Source organism: Blennius ocellaris (genome assembly GCF_963422515.1).
Source record: "Blennius ocellaris genome assembly, chromosome: 11".
Lineage (NCBI taxonomy): Eukaryota > Metazoa > Chordata > Actinopteri > Blenniiformes > Blenniidae > Blennius > Blennius ocellaris.
In genome coordinates, this window is record NC_137660.1 from 19,504,356 (window position 1) to 19,522,943 (window position 18,588).

At 41.2% G+C, this 18,588-nt stretch overlaps 1 protein-coding gene across 1 annotated transcript in view; it reads right to left on the minus strand.

Moving 5' to 3' along the window:
* tln2b (talin 2b) overlaps window positions 1-18,588 on the minus strand; it is a gene marked incomplete at both ends in the record, with an annotated part of 54,574 nt that overhangs the window by 4,071 nt on the left and 31,915 nt on the right. The window contains 21 exons of the mRNA XM_080505439.1: window positions 512-636; window positions 2,241-2,346; window positions 2,828-2,935; window positions 3,434-3,619; window positions 4,116-4,232; window positions 6,947-7,072; window positions 7,426-7,609; window positions 8,035-8,201; window positions 10,616-10,762; window positions 11,436-11,555; window positions 11,711-11,812; window positions 12,865-13,011; window positions 13,566-13,736; window positions 13,891-13,992; window positions 14,107-14,239; window positions 15,270-15,451; window positions 16,126-16,266; window positions 16,421-16,582; window positions 16,798-16,941; window positions 17,864-17,986; window positions 18,106-18,195. Of these exons, the coding sequence (XP_080361565.1) occupies window positions 512-636; window positions 2,241-2,346; window positions 2,828-2,935; window positions 3,434-3,619; window positions 4,116-4,232; window positions 6,947-7,072; window positions 7,426-7,609; window positions 8,035-8,201; window positions 10,616-10,762; window positions 11,436-11,555; window positions 11,711-11,812; window positions 12,865-13,011; window positions 13,566-13,736; window positions 13,891-13,992; window positions 14,107-14,239; window positions 15,270-15,451; window positions 16,126-16,266; window positions 16,421-16,582; window positions 16,798-16,941; window positions 17,864-17,986; window positions 18,106-18,195 (2,883 nt within the window). The remainder of the gene's footprint in view (window positions 1-511; window positions 637-2,240; window positions 2,347-2,827; window positions 2,936-3,433; window positions 3,620-4,115; window positions 4,233-6,946; window positions 7,073-7,425; window positions 7,610-8,034; window positions 8,202-10,615; window positions 10,763-11,435; window positions 11,556-11,710; window positions 11,813-12,864; window positions 13,012-13,565; window positions 13,737-13,890; window positions 13,993-14,106; window positions 14,240-15,269; window positions 15,452-16,125; window positions 16,267-16,420; window positions 16,583-16,797; window positions 16,942-17,863; window positions 17,987-18,105; window positions 18,196-18,588) is intronic.

The window sequence follows — 18,588 nt, forward strand, 5'->3', positions numbered from 1 at the left end:
CTCCTGGCAGCGTAACCCACGATAGAAAGTACCTTTGAAGAAAGTTTTGCATGTTAGCTCACTGGACCAGCTGTCTGAGTCAACATTGTGTGTGTGTGTGTGTGTGTGTGTGTGTGTGTGTGTGTGTGTGTGTGTGTGTGTGTGTGTGTGTGTGTCTGTGTGTGTGTGTGTGTGTGTGTGTGTGTGTGTGTGTGTGTGTGTGTGTGTGTGTGTCTGTGTGTGTCTGTGTGTGTGTGTGTGTGTGTGTGTGTGTGTGTGTGTGTGTGTGTGTGTGTGTGTGTGTGTGTGTGTGTGTGTGTGTGTGTGTGTGTGTGTGTGTGTGTGTGTGTGTGAGAGACTTATTTTCTCCTTTGATGATATCATGATAGCAGCCCAGTTACTGGAACAAGTCAGTTACTTCAAAGACCGTGTCGCCGTCTCCTACCTACACCCCACGTCTCCCTGCTGATTAGTGGCCAAAAGCAGTGCGTGGGTTTGTGTGGGTGTAAAGGGTTGCACCGGGCGCTTATACCTTGGGTTTGGCCCTGGGTTTCAGCTGCTCTAGTTTCTTGGCTGCGGCTTCAATGGATGCTGCTGCTCCGAGCAGCTCAGTCTCAGCGATGACTGTGGGGTCTTCAGGGTCCACGCAATCTGAACCTGGAAAAGAAGAACAATCGTCCAGAGAGACGCATTATCACAGGATGATTATCACAGACTCACCGAAAGAGAGGAGCACAACCAATCTGGCGATAACATGCTGCATTGTGTAGGAAAAGGTCCGTGTCATGTCTCAAACGTGTTTATTTTCGTGCACTCCTCATCATTCATGTATAACAGAGACACTAAATCTTAGCTTTCTTCACAAGCGAATTGTTGGCAGTGTGACGGCAATGTTTCAAAGGTAAGTAAGATAAACTAAAGTTAGACGAAATGCGTATTTGATGGATCATTGCCTTTTTTTTATAGGTTTTTAAGTGCCCGTAAAACGAAGCTGTTTGGGAACAGCTTGGTAAAGCAGATGGAACCATGTTTTCATAGATTATGTTGAGCTCTGGGGAAATCTGTTCTGCACCCCCACCCCGAGCCGTTTACTCTCTACCCCTTCTGACTCCGTGAAAGGTGATCTGGAGAAACAAAACACACCAAAGCTCACTTACCTCCATCTGAGCCAGCAAGGAAAAGAGCAGAGTGGAGAGAGGGAGAAAGCACATGGGACATTAGAGAGTTGAAGTGGATAGCCCCGCTGTGTCCCGGACCATACACTGAAATCTAATTCTCATCCAAACACAATCTATTACTGCTGTCAGATGCAGTAGTGCAGCGTCTCGAGGAATCACTGTATTGTGTGTTTGTGTCATAGCTGAGCTACAGGGCTTAATTTAGAGCACTCTGCACAGCAATCCCTCTCTGCTATGATTTCATATTCTAAAGTGATTTTCATGACCCATCTTTATTAGGGACGCAGACAGGTTTGGTGGCCTGACTCAACGCCACGATGATATTTTCCGTGCAAAAGAGGATTAAGGCTCCTTTGACTAATCTCTAACATCTCCACAATCCTGTCATGGTTTTTTACATTTTATCAAATTGGGTTGGTTCCTCATGGGGCTCCATGTACTTTTGCAGCTGTGCCACTTTTACACGGCAGAGCCTTTAATGTCTTATTGTGGTAGTCAGATGACAGTTTGTTAAATTCAGTCTCTCAAAAACCCCGACAGCTTCAAAAACTACATGCATGGAATTTACCTCACACAAACAGTAAAGTCATTTTGTGATTTGCTTATCATCATGAAACTGTGCATTTTGTGCAAATGATGCTACAGTAACATTTACTATATGTATATCTATTGGGATGTGAACATTTTTTGTGGTGACATTTGTGCTGTATTACCATACTCTTCCTCTGTGCCACTTTTAATTATAGTCCCTCTTTTTATTTAAACAAGAGGACAAAATAATACGTATTTCCTAAAGTGGCATCATTGATGCAACATCACTGAAAGATCATTTTCATTTGTAATATATTCAGTTAAGTATAAATTATAAAAAAGAAAAGTTAATACAATGGCAAAGGAACCTCCTATTGCATCATATTTTTTCCACACAGCTTCATTCATACTTGAAGAGTAAAACATCCACAGCTTTCATGTGTTATGTCATTTATGAAATCTTGTTACGAGTCTGAAATTAGGATATGTGTGATTAAGGCTTTTGACCGTAGCTTGTGCATGTTGTGGGATCAACAATGTGTGTGGCCTCACCTTTCATGGCCTCAGCTGTCTGGACGAGCTCTGTCACACACGCTGCCACATGCTTGGAGTGTACAGCCAGCTGCTGCTTCTGCTCCGGTGTGGGTCTCTGCAGCACCTGAAAACACAAGAGCATCGACATGTATACACTCAGATGCGAGCAGAAAAAACAGACAAACACGAAACAGTACATTCTTGCATGTTTTAATAATTTCCATGAACAAATTAAAAGAAACGGCAATAATCAATCTCATTCTATGACGCACTATATACAGTGACATTCACAGACTGACACTTCTTCAGTTATTTGTTAAATTATAGACAGAGAAGGAACTTTACAGTATTGATTCCTGATGTTCATGTTGGAAAAGATCACACGTCTTTCCTCCAGTTCTTAGCTGAATTGTGACGATTGTGGAGATGTGATATGTGGCATGAAGCTCTGGATGATTAGTCACGCTTAAGGAAGATTTACTCTCGTATATAAGATGTGCCAAAACACAGTAGGCAATTGTAAAGATCACAACCCACTCATCCATAGCGCAAGATACACAGACACACACTTCCATCATCAGACATGTGACTGCTTCTTTCCAAACCTGCAGCACTTGCTCCAGGAGGTTGATGTATCCGGCGGTGCACTCAGAGCCATACTGCAGAGCTTTGTTCCTCAGTTCTTCACCCACTTCAGGGTGGTGTGCAGCTTGCTGGAAGCGTAAGAAAAAGATAGTATATGTGAAATTTTATACCAAACATAAAATGACCCCCAGTGGAATAGTGACTTATTTCACAAGGCTTTGAAGTACAAGTTAAAAGGGTAAAGTCAGTGTTATCATATTATTTTACTTCTGGACATGCATTTCCAGTCATGGATATCATGTATGGCAAGAAAGAACTCATCATTCATCAGAACCTCATCATTTGTGTTTTTTTGAAATGTCCTGAATGAAAAAAAAAAACACAGCTAACAATTCTCTGGTGACTATCTTGTTTTGTTCCAAGTGCTCAGCAGCTGTTGAAGGACATCCTGATTGATGCTTCACTGCACAACTTCGAAAAGTGACTCAGTCACTACCAGCGGGAGCAGCCAAGAAGGAGACGAGACTCTTCATCATCTGCTCCCAGCAGGCTGAGATCACATGTTTCCTGGCAGTCTGGTGCCGTTTGTGTGAGGCCCGGTTTGGCAGAGTGAGGTGGATTAGCACCTTGCAGGTAGTAAGCATATCAGTGATGGCTTTGCGGCTCAGGTTGGCAGTGGCAATCACATCTTCCTGCTGAGCCGAGTTTCCCGCGGCCACTGCCTTGGCCGTTGCTAGGGTGATGCCCTTTGTCATGCGGGTGAACTCCTCGGGTGAGGTGGACTTGTCTGGGACGTCCCTGGACTGGAACACCTGACATGAGGATGACGACACACAAACACAGTTTGTTCAATGGGAATAAGAGGGGAAATAAGAAGAGTGCATAAACAATGTACGGCTGGATAAACAAGCCAAGGTGGGCAGGAAGCGTTGACATAGACTGTTGTATCATTAGCTTAGGGTGCAACTCCAGTTTTTGAGTTTTTCTGAAGAAAACAACAGTAAGTGACCAGAAAAAGGGGAAGAAACGAGCTCTTGAAATAATTTTCCTTTCTCCATTTGGCTGTGTCTGCTACTCAGGCCCTGATAAGAGCTGTGGGAAACCTGCTGAGGGGCTGAGAGGAAGGGAGGAGGAATGGAGCTGGACAGATAATAAAGGGAAAAAGAACAAAAAGCTGACCTGTTTTGTTGAGAATAGACACAGATATTCCTGACCCTTTTTGAATCAGCTTTGCAGAGAAGCTGCGGTTAATCACTGGAGTCCCCCACAAAGCACAAAGACAAGATTTGGCCTGTCAGGTGCTCTTACCGTTAGCTCCTGCTTGATGCACTCAATGGTAGCCTCCAGAGCCCTCGTCCCACGAGTGGCTTCATCCTCAACTGCCTTCACTGTTTTTAGAAGCGATGTGACGTTGGTCACCATGACCTGTCAGAAAGGGAGCAATGATATGATTCTGCTCAACCAGGAGATGGCACTCTTTCTCTTTGGCAAGAAACATATTAATAAACTATTTTGAGTTCTTTCCCCAGTACTAATTTCCTCACAATGGATGATGGTTTGAAAGGTATATGCACTGACAAGTTTGCCATGGAGGAAAGAAAAGAGAAAGTGAGACTTATACACACTAATTTGTTCGTGGTCACTATTCAATGATTGTCAATTGGGATGAGAAGAAATCTCTTCATATTTCTCCAAGTGGTTTTGACGTGTCGTGTTCTGCCCGTGCTGCTCTCAACAAAGTGTACATTATTGGGCTTGGAATTTGAGAAATATGATCACCAAGGGTTTGAGAGAGTCCCATTTGGGGGTCACCATATGTTGGGAGAACAGAAACAATCTGTCAACATAACAGTCCATGGGTGGGCCTCATTCCGATTGGATGGAAAAAACAAAAGAAAACTCTTGGCAACAGTTTGAGAAGCCATCTGTGGTATGTTTGAATGGTAAGTAAATATATGGACACTGACTGGCAATAAAATGTAAGACAAATCAATCCATCTATCTTCCATACCATTTTATCCAACTTAAGAGCCTTGGTGGGCTGGTGCAAATGTGTAACCTTCTCATTGGCTTAAATACAGTAGCTTGAACATTCACTGGGCACAAAACTATTTCAAACTGGAAAGAAGGTGACGCTCAGTGTCTGGAAATTGAAGGAATTTGCACAGAAATTAATAACAGATTATAGCTTGTCTGATTCTTTTTTTTTTGGGGGGGGGGGCAATTTTTGTGTCCATTATTATGAACTGAAAGTTGTTTAAATTCATACAGCTTATTGACATTGATCACAATTGTACTATCATAGTGTGTTGTCTTGTTATGACAACATCCAGCAAGCTAACGCCTCATGTTGTAAAGATGAAATTATATTTTTTTCTAAAACGAAAATGAGTCAACTTTTCTAGAATGGCCTTCAAAGACACCAGACCTTCGACGGAGAACAGGGCTCCCCATGCATTTGTCCAGCTTCTTAAGCCATTCATTCATTCATCTTTCCATCCTCAATACTGCTTAATCCTCAGGGCAGTGGGGGGTGGAGACAATCCCAGCTAACTGTAGTCAGAGGCTGAGTACAATCTGGAAAGGTCACCAGCCCATCACAGGACAAACACAGTGAGACAAGCTCGCATACCAGAAATCAAACCTATGGGGAATTCAAGCACACCATGCATTTCTTTGTCTATGTCCAGGGTAAATATGGAAGAAAAAAAAAAAACATGGGGAAAACATGCAAATTACACATAGAAAGGCTTGGCCAATATTCAAACCCACAACATTGCTATGAGGTGTGTGGCCTCCAGCATCATGCCCCCATCTTAGGTCCAGTAACCGCTATTGTTCTCAGTACTATGCATGTAGTGTAAAGACCTGTAGAGATAGACACTATAGGACTGAAAGTCACCCAATTCTGTGAAGTTATTCAAGCAGCAGCTGAAGACTCAATACTTTAGACATGAACTGTATACGTTTTTGTAATGTGCAGTCACATTACGCTGTCACTTTCATTTTGTTTGTCCTCATTATTAGTCAAGTCAATCCCTCTTCTATGTTTTGTTTTGCATAGAGTGTAAAGCAATTTTTGATGCTTCTCTGTGAGAAGCACTGTAGAAAAACATTTCTCAACCATGTGATGCTATCCAGCCAATACAAATGTAAATCTCTTAGAAGCATCTTAAGCAATCGAATTGGTAATAAGAATGAAGTCAGTTCTGAAGGAAAAAGGGGCATCATCCAGTACAATCAAGGTGTATAAGGTTTTGTGGCTTGGGAACAAAACGTCAAAACATCAGGCCAAGCTTTTTAAGGACAAAAATCAAGAACATACCGCTGTTACTGATTAATGCAAATGTAAAACCTCTTTATTAAAGAATTATCTTACTTAATTACCATTTTATATTATAGTTGTTAAGTAGGTTTTTGTTTTTCACATGTTTTTGAGAGTTTGGTTGTTTAAAATGTTTTTAATTATGAAGCATTTTGAGCTTGTGTGAATAATTTTGTAATTAATATTCATTGTAACAGTGAGAACTGAGAGTGATAAAAAAAATATAGAAAATTTAAATGGCGATTCTTCAGTTTGTGTAGTCGACACAGGCAGACATCTTTTATCTGATTTAGTCTTTGGGGCAAACATTATGACTTAATAGTTCCAATATGAATTTTTAATGCATATATTATTACACTTTTTAAATGTTTTATTTTAGATCTTTTTTTCCTATTGTGCTCTTTCTTCCTTGCCCTGTACAAATGCGAAAATAATTCCCACACACTATCTTTTGATTCAAGAATTACAAGGCTGAGCTTCACGAAATGATAGCAGGCACACGACTATACTACCTGTGTTACTCTACAGTTGTATAGATACAGCTCGCTCTCAGTAAAGTACACAATTCCCTTATCTTATTCACACAAATGTTTGGACGCGATGTATCTCAGTGATAAGACAGCTTAAGAAGAAGAAGAAGAAAAAAAAAAGACCTCCCCTGCCATGATAACGCCCATCATATCCTAATAAAAAAAAAAAGCTTTGTGCTATATTATTGGGTGCATCGCGTAAAGGAGCATGTGCTGAATGATGAATCGAAATGACTTCAAAAATCAATAGCTTTTCACAACCTGTTTTTTTTTTTTTTTTTTACCTTGGCGGCACCCTTCAGCTGATACATGGACGGGTCGTCAGCTGGTTTGCCGGCGGCACATTTGGTGGCACCAATGAGTTCGGCCAGAGCCTTGGCCACATCCCGCACCGCATTTATCAGAACCACCTGAGGAGATAAAGTTAGAATCAATATGGCACAATGGTCAGAGTATAGGTTTATCAGTTGTTCCCCGGGGAGAGGATTTAACACCGCAGTCCTTATCGCTCCCACCTAGTCATGATACATCAGAGTTATTGGAGGACAGAGATAGAGGCTTACACATAGTGTGTATCAGATGAAGCTTCAATTATATAGAGAATCTAACATGGGGTCCCTCGAAAGATTAGGCGACAGAAAGTAGCATTAAGATAACAGGAAATAGGAGCGTATTTAAGCTGAAATAAAAAAGAACACAGCTCAACATCTGAACCTGGAAAGGATCCGTCTTTAGTGTGTGAGCGCCGTGAGGTTTTCATCACCTGCGTCTCGGGGTCCTCCGAGCCCATGCTGGTTGCTCCCAGTTTGACCACCTCAGTGAGCTGTGTGATTGTCTTGGCTGAAGACTGAGCAGCCTGGGCCAGTTTCTCCTGGCTGGACGCAGCTCCAGCAACAAGCAGCTTGGTGTCCTCCACCAGCGTCTTGGCCGTCTTCAAGATGCTTTCCCTGAGGAATGAGATACACACACACACGGGTCACAATCTGCTCGGCTCTCTCATTCAAGTACCAGCAATATGAGAGCAGACTGGCTCTGTGCTCTCTCAGGAAAATGTTTGCTTTGTCGGACCGATATTCAATTTTAAGTCATTACGTGAATTGCATCTCAGTATTCAGCTTTATTGCCAAAATGCACTTCCCCCTGAGTGAATCATCAAAAGAAAAAGGGAGCTCTGGAGCACAAGAAGCAGAGTAACATTCTAGCTACTAAAAATCTTAACACAGTAAATATAATATGCACTTTTTTTTCCCCATTGTACTCTAAAAACCTCTAACCTATTTTTTTAACATCTGATATTATTGCTCTTTTCGTATTATCTCTGAAGAAAACGTTTCATTTAAGACCATATCTCTGCTCATGTTGCCCATGTCACCTGTGATCAGCAAAAGACTCTTCATTCTCAGGGGTCAGCGTTCCCGCAGAGGCAAACATGATGGTGGTGTCCAGGTCAGCGATAATTCCTGAAACGGCGCTGGCTGCGGTGATGCAGGCCTGGGTGCCTTTGTTGCCCGCTTGCAGTGCAGACAGTACCAAGGACACCTGGAACATATGAATCACTCAGTTAGACAGAGAAGCCCTTCCAACATTATGTGCAGGGGAGTGAGATGGCCAAAAATAACCGTGGCCTCTCAGATTTTATTTACTCTATTTAATTTGTTAGGGTGATTTATTGTACCACAGGTTTGTGAGACATGTGTGCAGACAAATCACACCGACACCAGTATTTAATAACATAGACTTAACCTAAATAACGGCATCAAAAATAGTCATAATGAGCCATTTGTCCCATTTTATTCCGCTCCATTATACTGTAAGTAACAATGAACATTTTAACAATGTCACTCATTATCTATGAAAGTCTGTTCTTTGGAGGTTCTGCTGTAGTCCACTGGAATCTAAATTAAAGCAGTTTTGGTCTTTATCAAAGAATGCACCCAACCCATTTTGACCAGATTCTCTTAAACTCTTCAATTTGCATTTTTATAGAGAATGTGTTTGAATATGTTTAACCGATTTTGTAATGTTTGAGCATCTGCTTACAATTCCTAATCACAGAATCCTTCCCTCCAGTGAGTCACATTCTCATGAGCAATTATCTTGCTTTAGACAAAAGAGGTATTGTTTTGCTGCCCTTAAATATTTTCAGAGCGTCACATCGAATTTGAAATTATGTTTCCAGGTATTTACGAGCAGGTTGCAATAGGTATTTTGTACATGTGCTCCACATAACCTCAAATAATTCACACCATGATATCTGTTTGGGTAGAGTTAATGAAAACTCACACAACAGTTTTTCCATTAGACAGGTGGAGTGATAAAACAATTGTTTCTTTGTATAAATGTGTTTGCTTAGCTGCCTGTAAAAGCAGGTGAGACGGCTTTGAAAAGTGTTAAAATTACAAGAATATTGACTTTAATTTAATGAAACTACTGTTAATGATTTACACACTGAGGATTGTGACGCAACTGTAGCAAATACAAACCAACAATGAGACCTGAGCTGAGAAAGCAGTGCTTCAGCAATGAAAGTTCACTACCTTACCGTTTGTGAAGCATCATTGCTATCAAAACCACGTGTGAGGGTGAGCTTAGAAAAAACATCATGCAAAATACTAATGTATTTAGTGATAAAGCAACACTAAAGATATTAGAATGGCTCTTATTTTACTCTGTAATACATTTTCTTTTAAAGTTTTGAAATTAATGCAAAGTTTTTCATCACGTCATTGTACTCACTTGCTATAAAACAAATGGGAACATTTGGAGTTCGCTAAAAATAGGTATTTTAAGGTTGTTAACCTGTCATTTTACTGATCCGATCTGGACCAAAATGAGATTGACACCATTGTGCTTTAATACGAGGGGCAATATTAGAAATTTTGACTTTGCCTCTATACACAGAGGTAAAAACAGTGACACAATCCAGTCTTATATGTGCAAATATTGTGCAAATCAGATCTGTTGTGCTTTATCTGTTAATATCATGTTATTGTGGGGCAGCACAACTGTATCGACTGTAAAAGCTTTTTCAGTGAAAAATGTTCTCATAAAAGTAAACAATTTGACATTTATTGATTCCATCAGATGTGATTGGTTTAATGAAATATAGCAGTATAAATATACAATTGGAAGTCCATCAATTACTGTTTATATCCTTCTGTGTCTTTTTATTATTATTTGTATTTCACTGTATAGGGTGAATCATGCAACCATTTAGAGTCTGCTGTAAAATCCCGATACACCAATGAGCCTGAATCACATACCACCCTTCAAAATGACTGTGTGCTCATCCCTCATGAGACAGGCACAGGCACTGGCTTCACATTTCAGAGATAGTGAGAATACAAATTATTCAAGTATGATATGAGCCCTGAATCAAATTATCGCCCCTGGGTGGAGAGAAAATATGTGAGCAGCATGGCTGCAAGCTGCCAGGGTCACAACATCAGAGTCATTAGTATTATTGCTAAGTGCACAGTGTGAGGGGTGGCCAGGAGAGCGTGCTCTCATGAGTGGTACACTAATACAGCAAAGCACAAATAATTACCACCTAAAAAAAAAAGAGAGACACTAAAACTATCCCCCAGGAAATAAATCCTTATTCATCAATGAAGCTCAACTTAAAGCAAAAAAAAAAGAAAATAATAAATTAAGCAATTAAGAATATAAATACAAAGCTCAGGTCACCTATAATACAACAAATCATTCCTCATGCTTCAAGTAGTTCTTCTTTAATATTTAAAAAAAAAATAGCCATATATGGAAAGCAGACATAACAGCTATTTTCCCAGTTGCAAGAAATTCATGTTAATAAAAATGCAAATGATGCATTGAGCTTGTTCCTAATCTTCAAATAATAAATAGGGCAAAGTATGACAACATTGCTATTCAAAATACAATTCTTTCTGTACGACTTAAACGTTGCTATACCGGTGGGCGTCCACACAGCTTACCTTCTCTGTGACTGCACGGGCGCACTCGATGAGCTCCCTCTTGGAGAAGCTGTCAGTGGGACTGAGCTGCAAGGCTCCCGCCTTCTGGACCAGGTAGATACAGCCATGGCCCAATTCTTGCACCCGTGTCTTTATCTGGAAACCAACCTGAAAGCAAAACCAGGTGTCTGCTTACACGGCATCCATCTTCTGGTTTGTGTCCCAACACTACAGTATCGTGATCATCTCCTAAACTGGCATATCTCTTATCCAGAGGGTGGATGAAAAATGATTTCAAGCACCCTCAGAGAGGGAATGCTGGCACTACACCTTTAATTTCCAGACTGCAATTCACGGGTGGGTGGTACTTCATTACCAGCATCACCATAGGCCTTTAGACTTGTAGAGGCACAATGTCGCTATGGTAACCAGCAGGGTTTTCAACAGCCAGTTACACACAAGATATTGATAAGAGCCATGTACTTATTAGAGCAACATTTCCACACATTTTTGAACTGTGGACAACTCAAAAAAGGTAAAGAGTATGTGGGCGCCAAGACCGACATGCTGGAGAGGTATATATTTCTGTTTGATCTCGCATAACTGGCACAGCCTTGAGGAAGAGGCATCGCATCAAAAGAAGTGCAAACATCTGCTCTGATCAATGTGTGAATGAACACATCCACAAGCATTTTGATTTAAATGCAGACCTAAGATGATATTGCAATCTGACAATTTCACAGGCACAATGGCCACACATTATTGCATGATGGATTCAGACTCATGTGATCTTCTTTCCCTCCCAACAACATCTGTGAAGAGAGAAAATGTGGCCCCTCACCTCCTCTGGCTCTGCAGTGGCTGCAGCAAGGCGTCCTTGGTGAGCGAGCTGTCCATAGTCCACTGTCACCTGAGAGGCAAGGCCACCAAGCTCTTCAGGGCAGGTCACCGACTTAGTCATCTGGTGGCAGAAAGGACATACATCATCAGCGGAAGGGAAAAATGTATCTTTCTCCATCACCACTGTCAAACATTGTCTTTGAAAATTGGTGCTGCAATGGAAAACATGGGCAGGAGTGAAGTGCAGTAATTATTCCAACGCTTTAGATTGCTCACCATCTCTTGTGCAGTGATGGCAATGGCCTTGGAGAACTTCACCATGGTGGTCTGGTAGTCTACGAAGGAGCCCTCAGGTTCAGGCGGTGTTCCTTCATCCAGCTGAAAAGATTTGCCAATTAGTGCAATTTTTGTAATTACACAGTTAACCCAAGTAATTTTGCAGTAAGTGTTCCTGTCTTCCAAAATATCACGTAATAAGACAGCCTATTCAAAAGAGTAACCTAACAGCATGAAGATTCAACGAGACACTTCGAGAAACACTTTATGCCCAATTGCTTAGAAAAATGCTATTCAAGTTAATAAAAGCTTCTTGTTCCTTAATTTTTATTCAAAAACACTAATCCAAGGGAAGGTGGATGTAGTTGACTGGAAGTCTAAAAGCTGAGAAAATATGCATTTTAACATAACTTATATGTGCAGTCAAGAAAATAATACAGTTCAGTACATATCTTGCTTACAATTTTCTTGATCAGCAAAGTAAAGGATACCGATTGGCAATCAGCACCAAAACATAAGGCCTGTGGGCAAAACCTGGCCGACCTGGTGGTAATTAGTACCCCAAGTGCCCCTTGTGAGATGACATGGCAAACCATGAAATCTACAAAGATATTATAGATGCAACTTTTCAATAAATGTACCGCTTACTGTTTAAGTAAGCTTCTTACTGAGAAGTAAATCACTAAATTAAATTGTGCTTCACGAAATATAGTAATGACTTTTTAATGTTCATTATGCTACATCTACATTGTGGATTTCAAATAACAAAACACACAGAAACAGAGAGACAATAACATTTAAGATCTACATTTGAGGCAAATGTATTATGTCCAAGTATGTGTGGATGGTTGACAATTATTATCTGCACGTCAACGCACTGACAGGTCCCCGAGCAGGATGATTGGCAGTTAACATCACCAGTGTGTTGTGGTTTGTCAGCTTGTTAGCCAGTGGACTAATGAGAGTCACTGGCAAGGACACAGTGTCTGAACACCCACAGTGAAATTATTCCTTCCTCATCTTGCATTTAAGATAAACAAGATAGGGAAATGTGTCAACTTGGATTTCATTCAAACTACCTGACAAGACATCTTGGGACATTGTGGCGCATTTGGTTTCTTTCTTCTTTTTCTTTAAAACACACCCTCACTCACCCTGCCCATGGACTCTGCGATGGACTCCACCATGCCGCCAACCATGCCACCCTCACTGGCCGCCTCATTCAAGGTGACCATGATGTCGTCAACAGCTTCCTTCATCAGCTGGGCTGCTTCGGAGATGGCATCGTGGGTGTGGGACGCCTGAGGACACAGTCAGCTGATTAACGCTTCTGCGACAAAGTCTTGGTTTCGCCAGAAGGAAATTCATCAGCTTGACAACTTCTGCAGAGCGTCCCTACAGTGCGCGAGAGGGACACTTCATCAGGCTGGGATTTTAAAGACTTGTACCACCGCAACTTTAATTCAATATATTCATATTTAACAAAGGTTACATGTTATAAAACAGTGACGTGTAATATATCACAATGCTGTAATAAGAGGAGAATTATACACAGTAGTGGCAGCCGGGCATTCTGATGAGATAAAATACATTTCTCACAAGGTCATTTCAGTATTTCTTGTCTATAATGATTAACAGTATAATACCCTGCAATGAAGATAAAGCACTAAAATCGTATAATCAATTTGAACATTAACTGAGCTCAAGAAAATCAGGTCTAAATCCTGGCGATAAGGTCCGCTCATTTGGACACAAGCAAACGATTCACACCAGATAGAGGAATATTGATTGAGAAATGAGAATGATCAATTCATTAAAAGTCTGCTCCACATGTACATTATAGAACACTTCCTACCTTTGGGTTTCCGCCACCTTCCTTGGCAGCATAGAGCATCTGCAGGGCGGACTCGGACAGGGTCTTGGTCTGGTCCAAGATGGTCATCTGCTGCTGGTGATCATGCAGCTTGGAGGCCAGGCCCACTGATGCCACAATGAGTGGATCAAAGTAACTGGCTAGCTGGGTCACCTGTGACAACATGTGTAGAAAGATCAATGCAACAATGAGTTTGAACCCCATCGCAGATGACATACAGAAAGAGCTTTTTTACCCCCCCCCCCCCCCCTTTTTTTTTTTTTATAAATCCTGACAGGGACCAGAAGATATATGGTCATTCCAATACCTTGTGTCCGAGCTGTGCAGCTTCTCCTCGGGCCACGGTGGAGACGGGATCAATCAGATGCCCAATCTCTTGGACAGACGATGTCAACTGCTCCTGGAGTGCCTGGTTGAGTTACAGCAGGGGGAAATTACAGTGCAAGTCACAGCAACAAGACTACAGATTCCATTAAGTTCTTTCGCTCTCAAAAGATAGAGCTGACGGGATACTTGAACTCACTTCCATGGAGATATCATCTCTGCAGGGCAGGGTCTGTCCAACTGCTGCTAGGGAAGCTTGCTCAATGTCCCGGATACACTTATTGATGCTATCAATGGAGTAGTCGCACTCTCTTTGTCCTGGTGCCTTGTCCCTGTTACCAGAAATGTTGAAAAATACAAATATAATCCCACAATCCTGTGCGAATGGGTCAGTGGCTCAGAAGTGTAATTTGTGAAGGAGGCCTCGGTGATGATGCACAGATTTGCATCAAATGGGGTTCACCGAGTTCCTCCATTGTTGGTCACTTGGCAGGACTTTTTTTTTTGTTTTTAAATAAGCTTTACAACATGTGAAGGGCCGTAGTCAGTCAGTTGGAAGGATAAGGTGACATAGGGGTTTTCAGTTGCTTGACACCACTAAATTCTACGTATTGTTTGTATAGTGTAAAAATCTTTTTATTATGGAATTAATAGGTTGAAAAACCAACACCACGCTCATGTTTATCAGCAAACAACTAACGAGTTCAGCTTGAGACAAACCCTCGGGACAAGACTAGGCAGCATCATCTTCCAACCCAGACAGTCCACCTCACATTTCAGCGCCTCAAAGATCACAGATCAAGATGTAGTTAATTGATGTGTCATCTAATATTTATTGCCGGGAGCAATGGTTACCAGACAACCGGCAACACTGTTGATGCTCAGCTGATCGCCTGCAGGCTTGCGATTTATATTTTCCACAAGTTATTCCCTCGATAACACTCAACAAGAAGGTGTGAAGAATATATTTACTTTGAAAATGCCGAGGTTCAGGGTCAAATAAAGCATAATTTGAAAGGATTGGGAACTGCAAGGTATGTGTAGTATACCTGAGTTAATAGGAGATGGCGATGAAGATACAATAGGTGGAGCACCACATGGGGAAATGTGTTTCAGATCCACAGTCTCATCCTCTCATAACTGTTCTGTCACGTCCGCTAATCTATTACAAAGCAGCAGGGATCTCAGCGGCTGTAAGCTAATGTGGCAATTTACTGCTTAGTTGAACAGAAATCACAGAATAAGCCCTCAGGTTTGCAGGAACAATTTTTTTTCCCTCCAACTGTGAGCAAACCTTGATAAACTTCAATTCAGGATAATCCTGCAGAGACAGATGTGGACATGGGTGGGATTAATACCAACCTAATGGAGGTGATGAGACTCTTGATGGAGTCGGAAACAGTCCTGGAGTGGCCTGCTAGTATGGACCAGGTGGGGGGATCTTTGGGGTTAAGGACCAGGGAGCGGGCCGTTTCAATAAGGTAAGTCGAGCTATCCAGCATGGAGCGGGCCGAGCGCACAATAGGCTCCTGTGCTGCTGAGCCCTGCGGAAACAAAAGGATTAGCTCAAGTGAGGCAACAGCATAGGTAACACCGAGACAACAAGGAGCTAGCCACATTGGTCAGAGAGTTTTTAATATTCCTGGACTACCCTGGAGAGATCAAATGAGCAATACAAGGGAGAGATGAGATTATCAAGGCAGCTTTAGAAAGACGCATGAAGAAACACCTTCAGTCTTTATGATACGAGCCAAAAACCTCCCTCGACAATTAGATTAACAAGCTGAAGATTAGTGCAGCTGTGCAGAAAGTGCCGTTAAACACTGCCCTCCAACAGATTACAGCCATAAAGCTTTTAGAGGACTGTGAGAAACCTGTTCCGCCCAGATTGCAGACTAAAAATCCATATTTCTCCTTGAGCCGTTTCTTGTCAATTAATGAGGACCTCAATCCAACCCTCACCCAATGTTTTGCTGTACAGGCTGCTTTGGCAATCAAGAGGAGGTATCAAGTCAAATAAGCACAAAAAAATAGAACTCATGCTATTTAATCTCCATTGCAGAGAATACATTTGCAAATTGGATATTTTCAAGAAACAGAAAATCTCACAAGAGATTTTTATTGATTCTTGTCTTTTTAAAGTCATCAGCAGCTGGAAAAATAAGAAACAATGCATTTTAAATGATCACTGCAAAGAAACATCTAAATAGATAAATACCTCACTGCTGATCTGAGCTGGGATGCTTGCAAACTCTGGGTTGCTGGCAAAGGTGGACAGGTTTTCTACAGCCTCAAGGAGTGGGGTTGTAGCAACACGACACCTGTTTCTGTTCTCCTCAGAGAAGTCTCCATCTAAGGCCTGAAAGAAGACAAAGTCATATTACATTTTTTCCATTTTGGCTAAATACGAGTATGAATGGAAGTATACACACATCTGCTGCTTCTCACTGGACGAAAAAAAATATTTCTGTAACAAGTTTACACTCAACGTTTTGATCAGTTGGGGAGTTGACCTTGATGGTTTTGACGAGGTTGGCTGTAGTGTTGGCCACCTCTTTGGCTGACTGAACAAACTGTCTCCGAGCCACTGGGTTAGAGGTCTTAGAGGAGGCCAGGCGGCAGGCGTTACAGAGAGCAGAGGTATGCTTGGCTACGATTGTTGCTGCAGACAAAACCTGCAGAAACAGATCAAAATCAACAAGGAGAAACATTTGTAAACACTTAAGCATTCTGGTAAAATGTGCTTCATAAATACTTTAGCCCAATCAAGTATTACTCCCTTCAAACTAAGTATTTAAAGTCACACACGAGCTTCGTATCACCGTCCCACACGCAGGCCCACATGGGAATAGTTGTGTAACATTTTGCAGCATGTATTGAACATTCTTACCTGTGAGGGGCTGCTTGCTGGGTCCACTAAATTCTGACAAGCCATCTGTATAGCCTGGTGAGCTTTTGCGAACTGAATAGGATCCACTAGCCCCTCATGGCCCGACTGACTATTTGGATCAGAAACACCTACAAGATAAGAGGCCTAAAAGGATAAACAGGACAATGCATCAGTTTCGCATCATATTGGGTGTTGTTTTCGCAAAAGATTATATTTGTTGTATTAGACAGTCAGTGGTTAACAGTGAGCTCGTCGGTTAAAAACATTAACTGCTAATAAGGGTAAATGCTGTTCCTGATATTTCCATTGGGGTTTTACAGTGTCGGTAAAAGTACAGGATATATTACATATATACATTACACAGAGATCCAGAACTGAACACCAGATGGCTACGACGCTTAGATCTTCATCAGACTTCTTCAATATTCAATGCAGAGAGAAACACTGAGGCTAGATTCAGATTCCAACTCGCAATTTTTGTTTTTCATAAGAAATTGCATTAAAAGTGAACATTATCAAGATGTGCTGGTCATTCTTATACTTCCAACTACGGACCATCAAAACTGAGATCAAACATGGCTGTGTGTGAGCTCTGAACTAAGTTTGAACTAAGTTTGACACCACTAATCTAAGACTTTCTGATATATGTAGTTCACATTTTTTGTCATATAGGAATATAAAAATGAATAAATATACAGTATAATATTGCATACATAGGGCATAACACAGGAGCTTCCGGAAAGCAGCTGTGCTGCGTGGACAAAATATCTCTCAAAATGTGTTTAACATTTTGAAAAATTTCCTCATTGATTTATTGCTTGCGTTCGGTGCTTGGGTTTAAAGGATTTCCACCTTTCAAAAACATTGACTCTTTTTTATGTAACATTTAGTAGACTCTACCAACCATGAAAAAGATAAGCAGCTTGTTTTTGTCAATAATGTGTTTCATGATAAACTCTGAGCTTGAAATATAAATTCCAATAAGCTGGTAAACACAAGTGCAGCACAGCAGAACCTGTGGTGAGAGCAGAAGTCAGAGTGAGTTAGCGGGACGTTGTGATCTCACCTGTCCTGCAGCTTCCGTCAGCCCACACAGAGCTTTGGATGCCAAACCCACACTCTCCCCAAAGGCGATCACATCGCCTGTCTTACAGTGTTGAGAAATGCCTGCCATCGACTCCCCCAAGACCTGAGGCACATCGAAATGGAGAAAATGTGTACGAATTAGATCTTTAAACCGTCTACTACGTAAACACTCTTTCACAGTTCAAATGGGTGATGCATGCAATATTTTTGAATGCCTGATACCTTTGAGTTCTCCATGACGCTCTCGATGCAGTCAAAGTAGGAGAGTTCACTGACAGGCTCGTTGGGGTTATCGAGGAGACCTCGAACAGCCTGTACACAGATATGTGTGGTAATAACTTCAAACACAATTGACCCATCATATCGCAGTTATTTAACAATGCTCTTGCAAATTTATTAGCGAGCTAATATAAATCTAAAAAGGCAAACACAATGATGGTAAATTAAGGTTGCTGGAAAATGCTGCTGTGATGAATTATTATATTGAAGGACGCAATGTTATCATTTTCAATTATGTGTAATATAACAATACAAGCCAAGTGAATGTTGGCTTCAAAATCAAAAAATGTCCTTCAATTTGTATTGCAAATTAGTTTTTTCTTTTTTCTTTTTTTCATTTATGTCAATCTACACAAAATGGCTCTATGGGAGTAACAAGATAAAAAATTGATGGAAAGCATGAGTGAATTCAATGAACCATTCCAG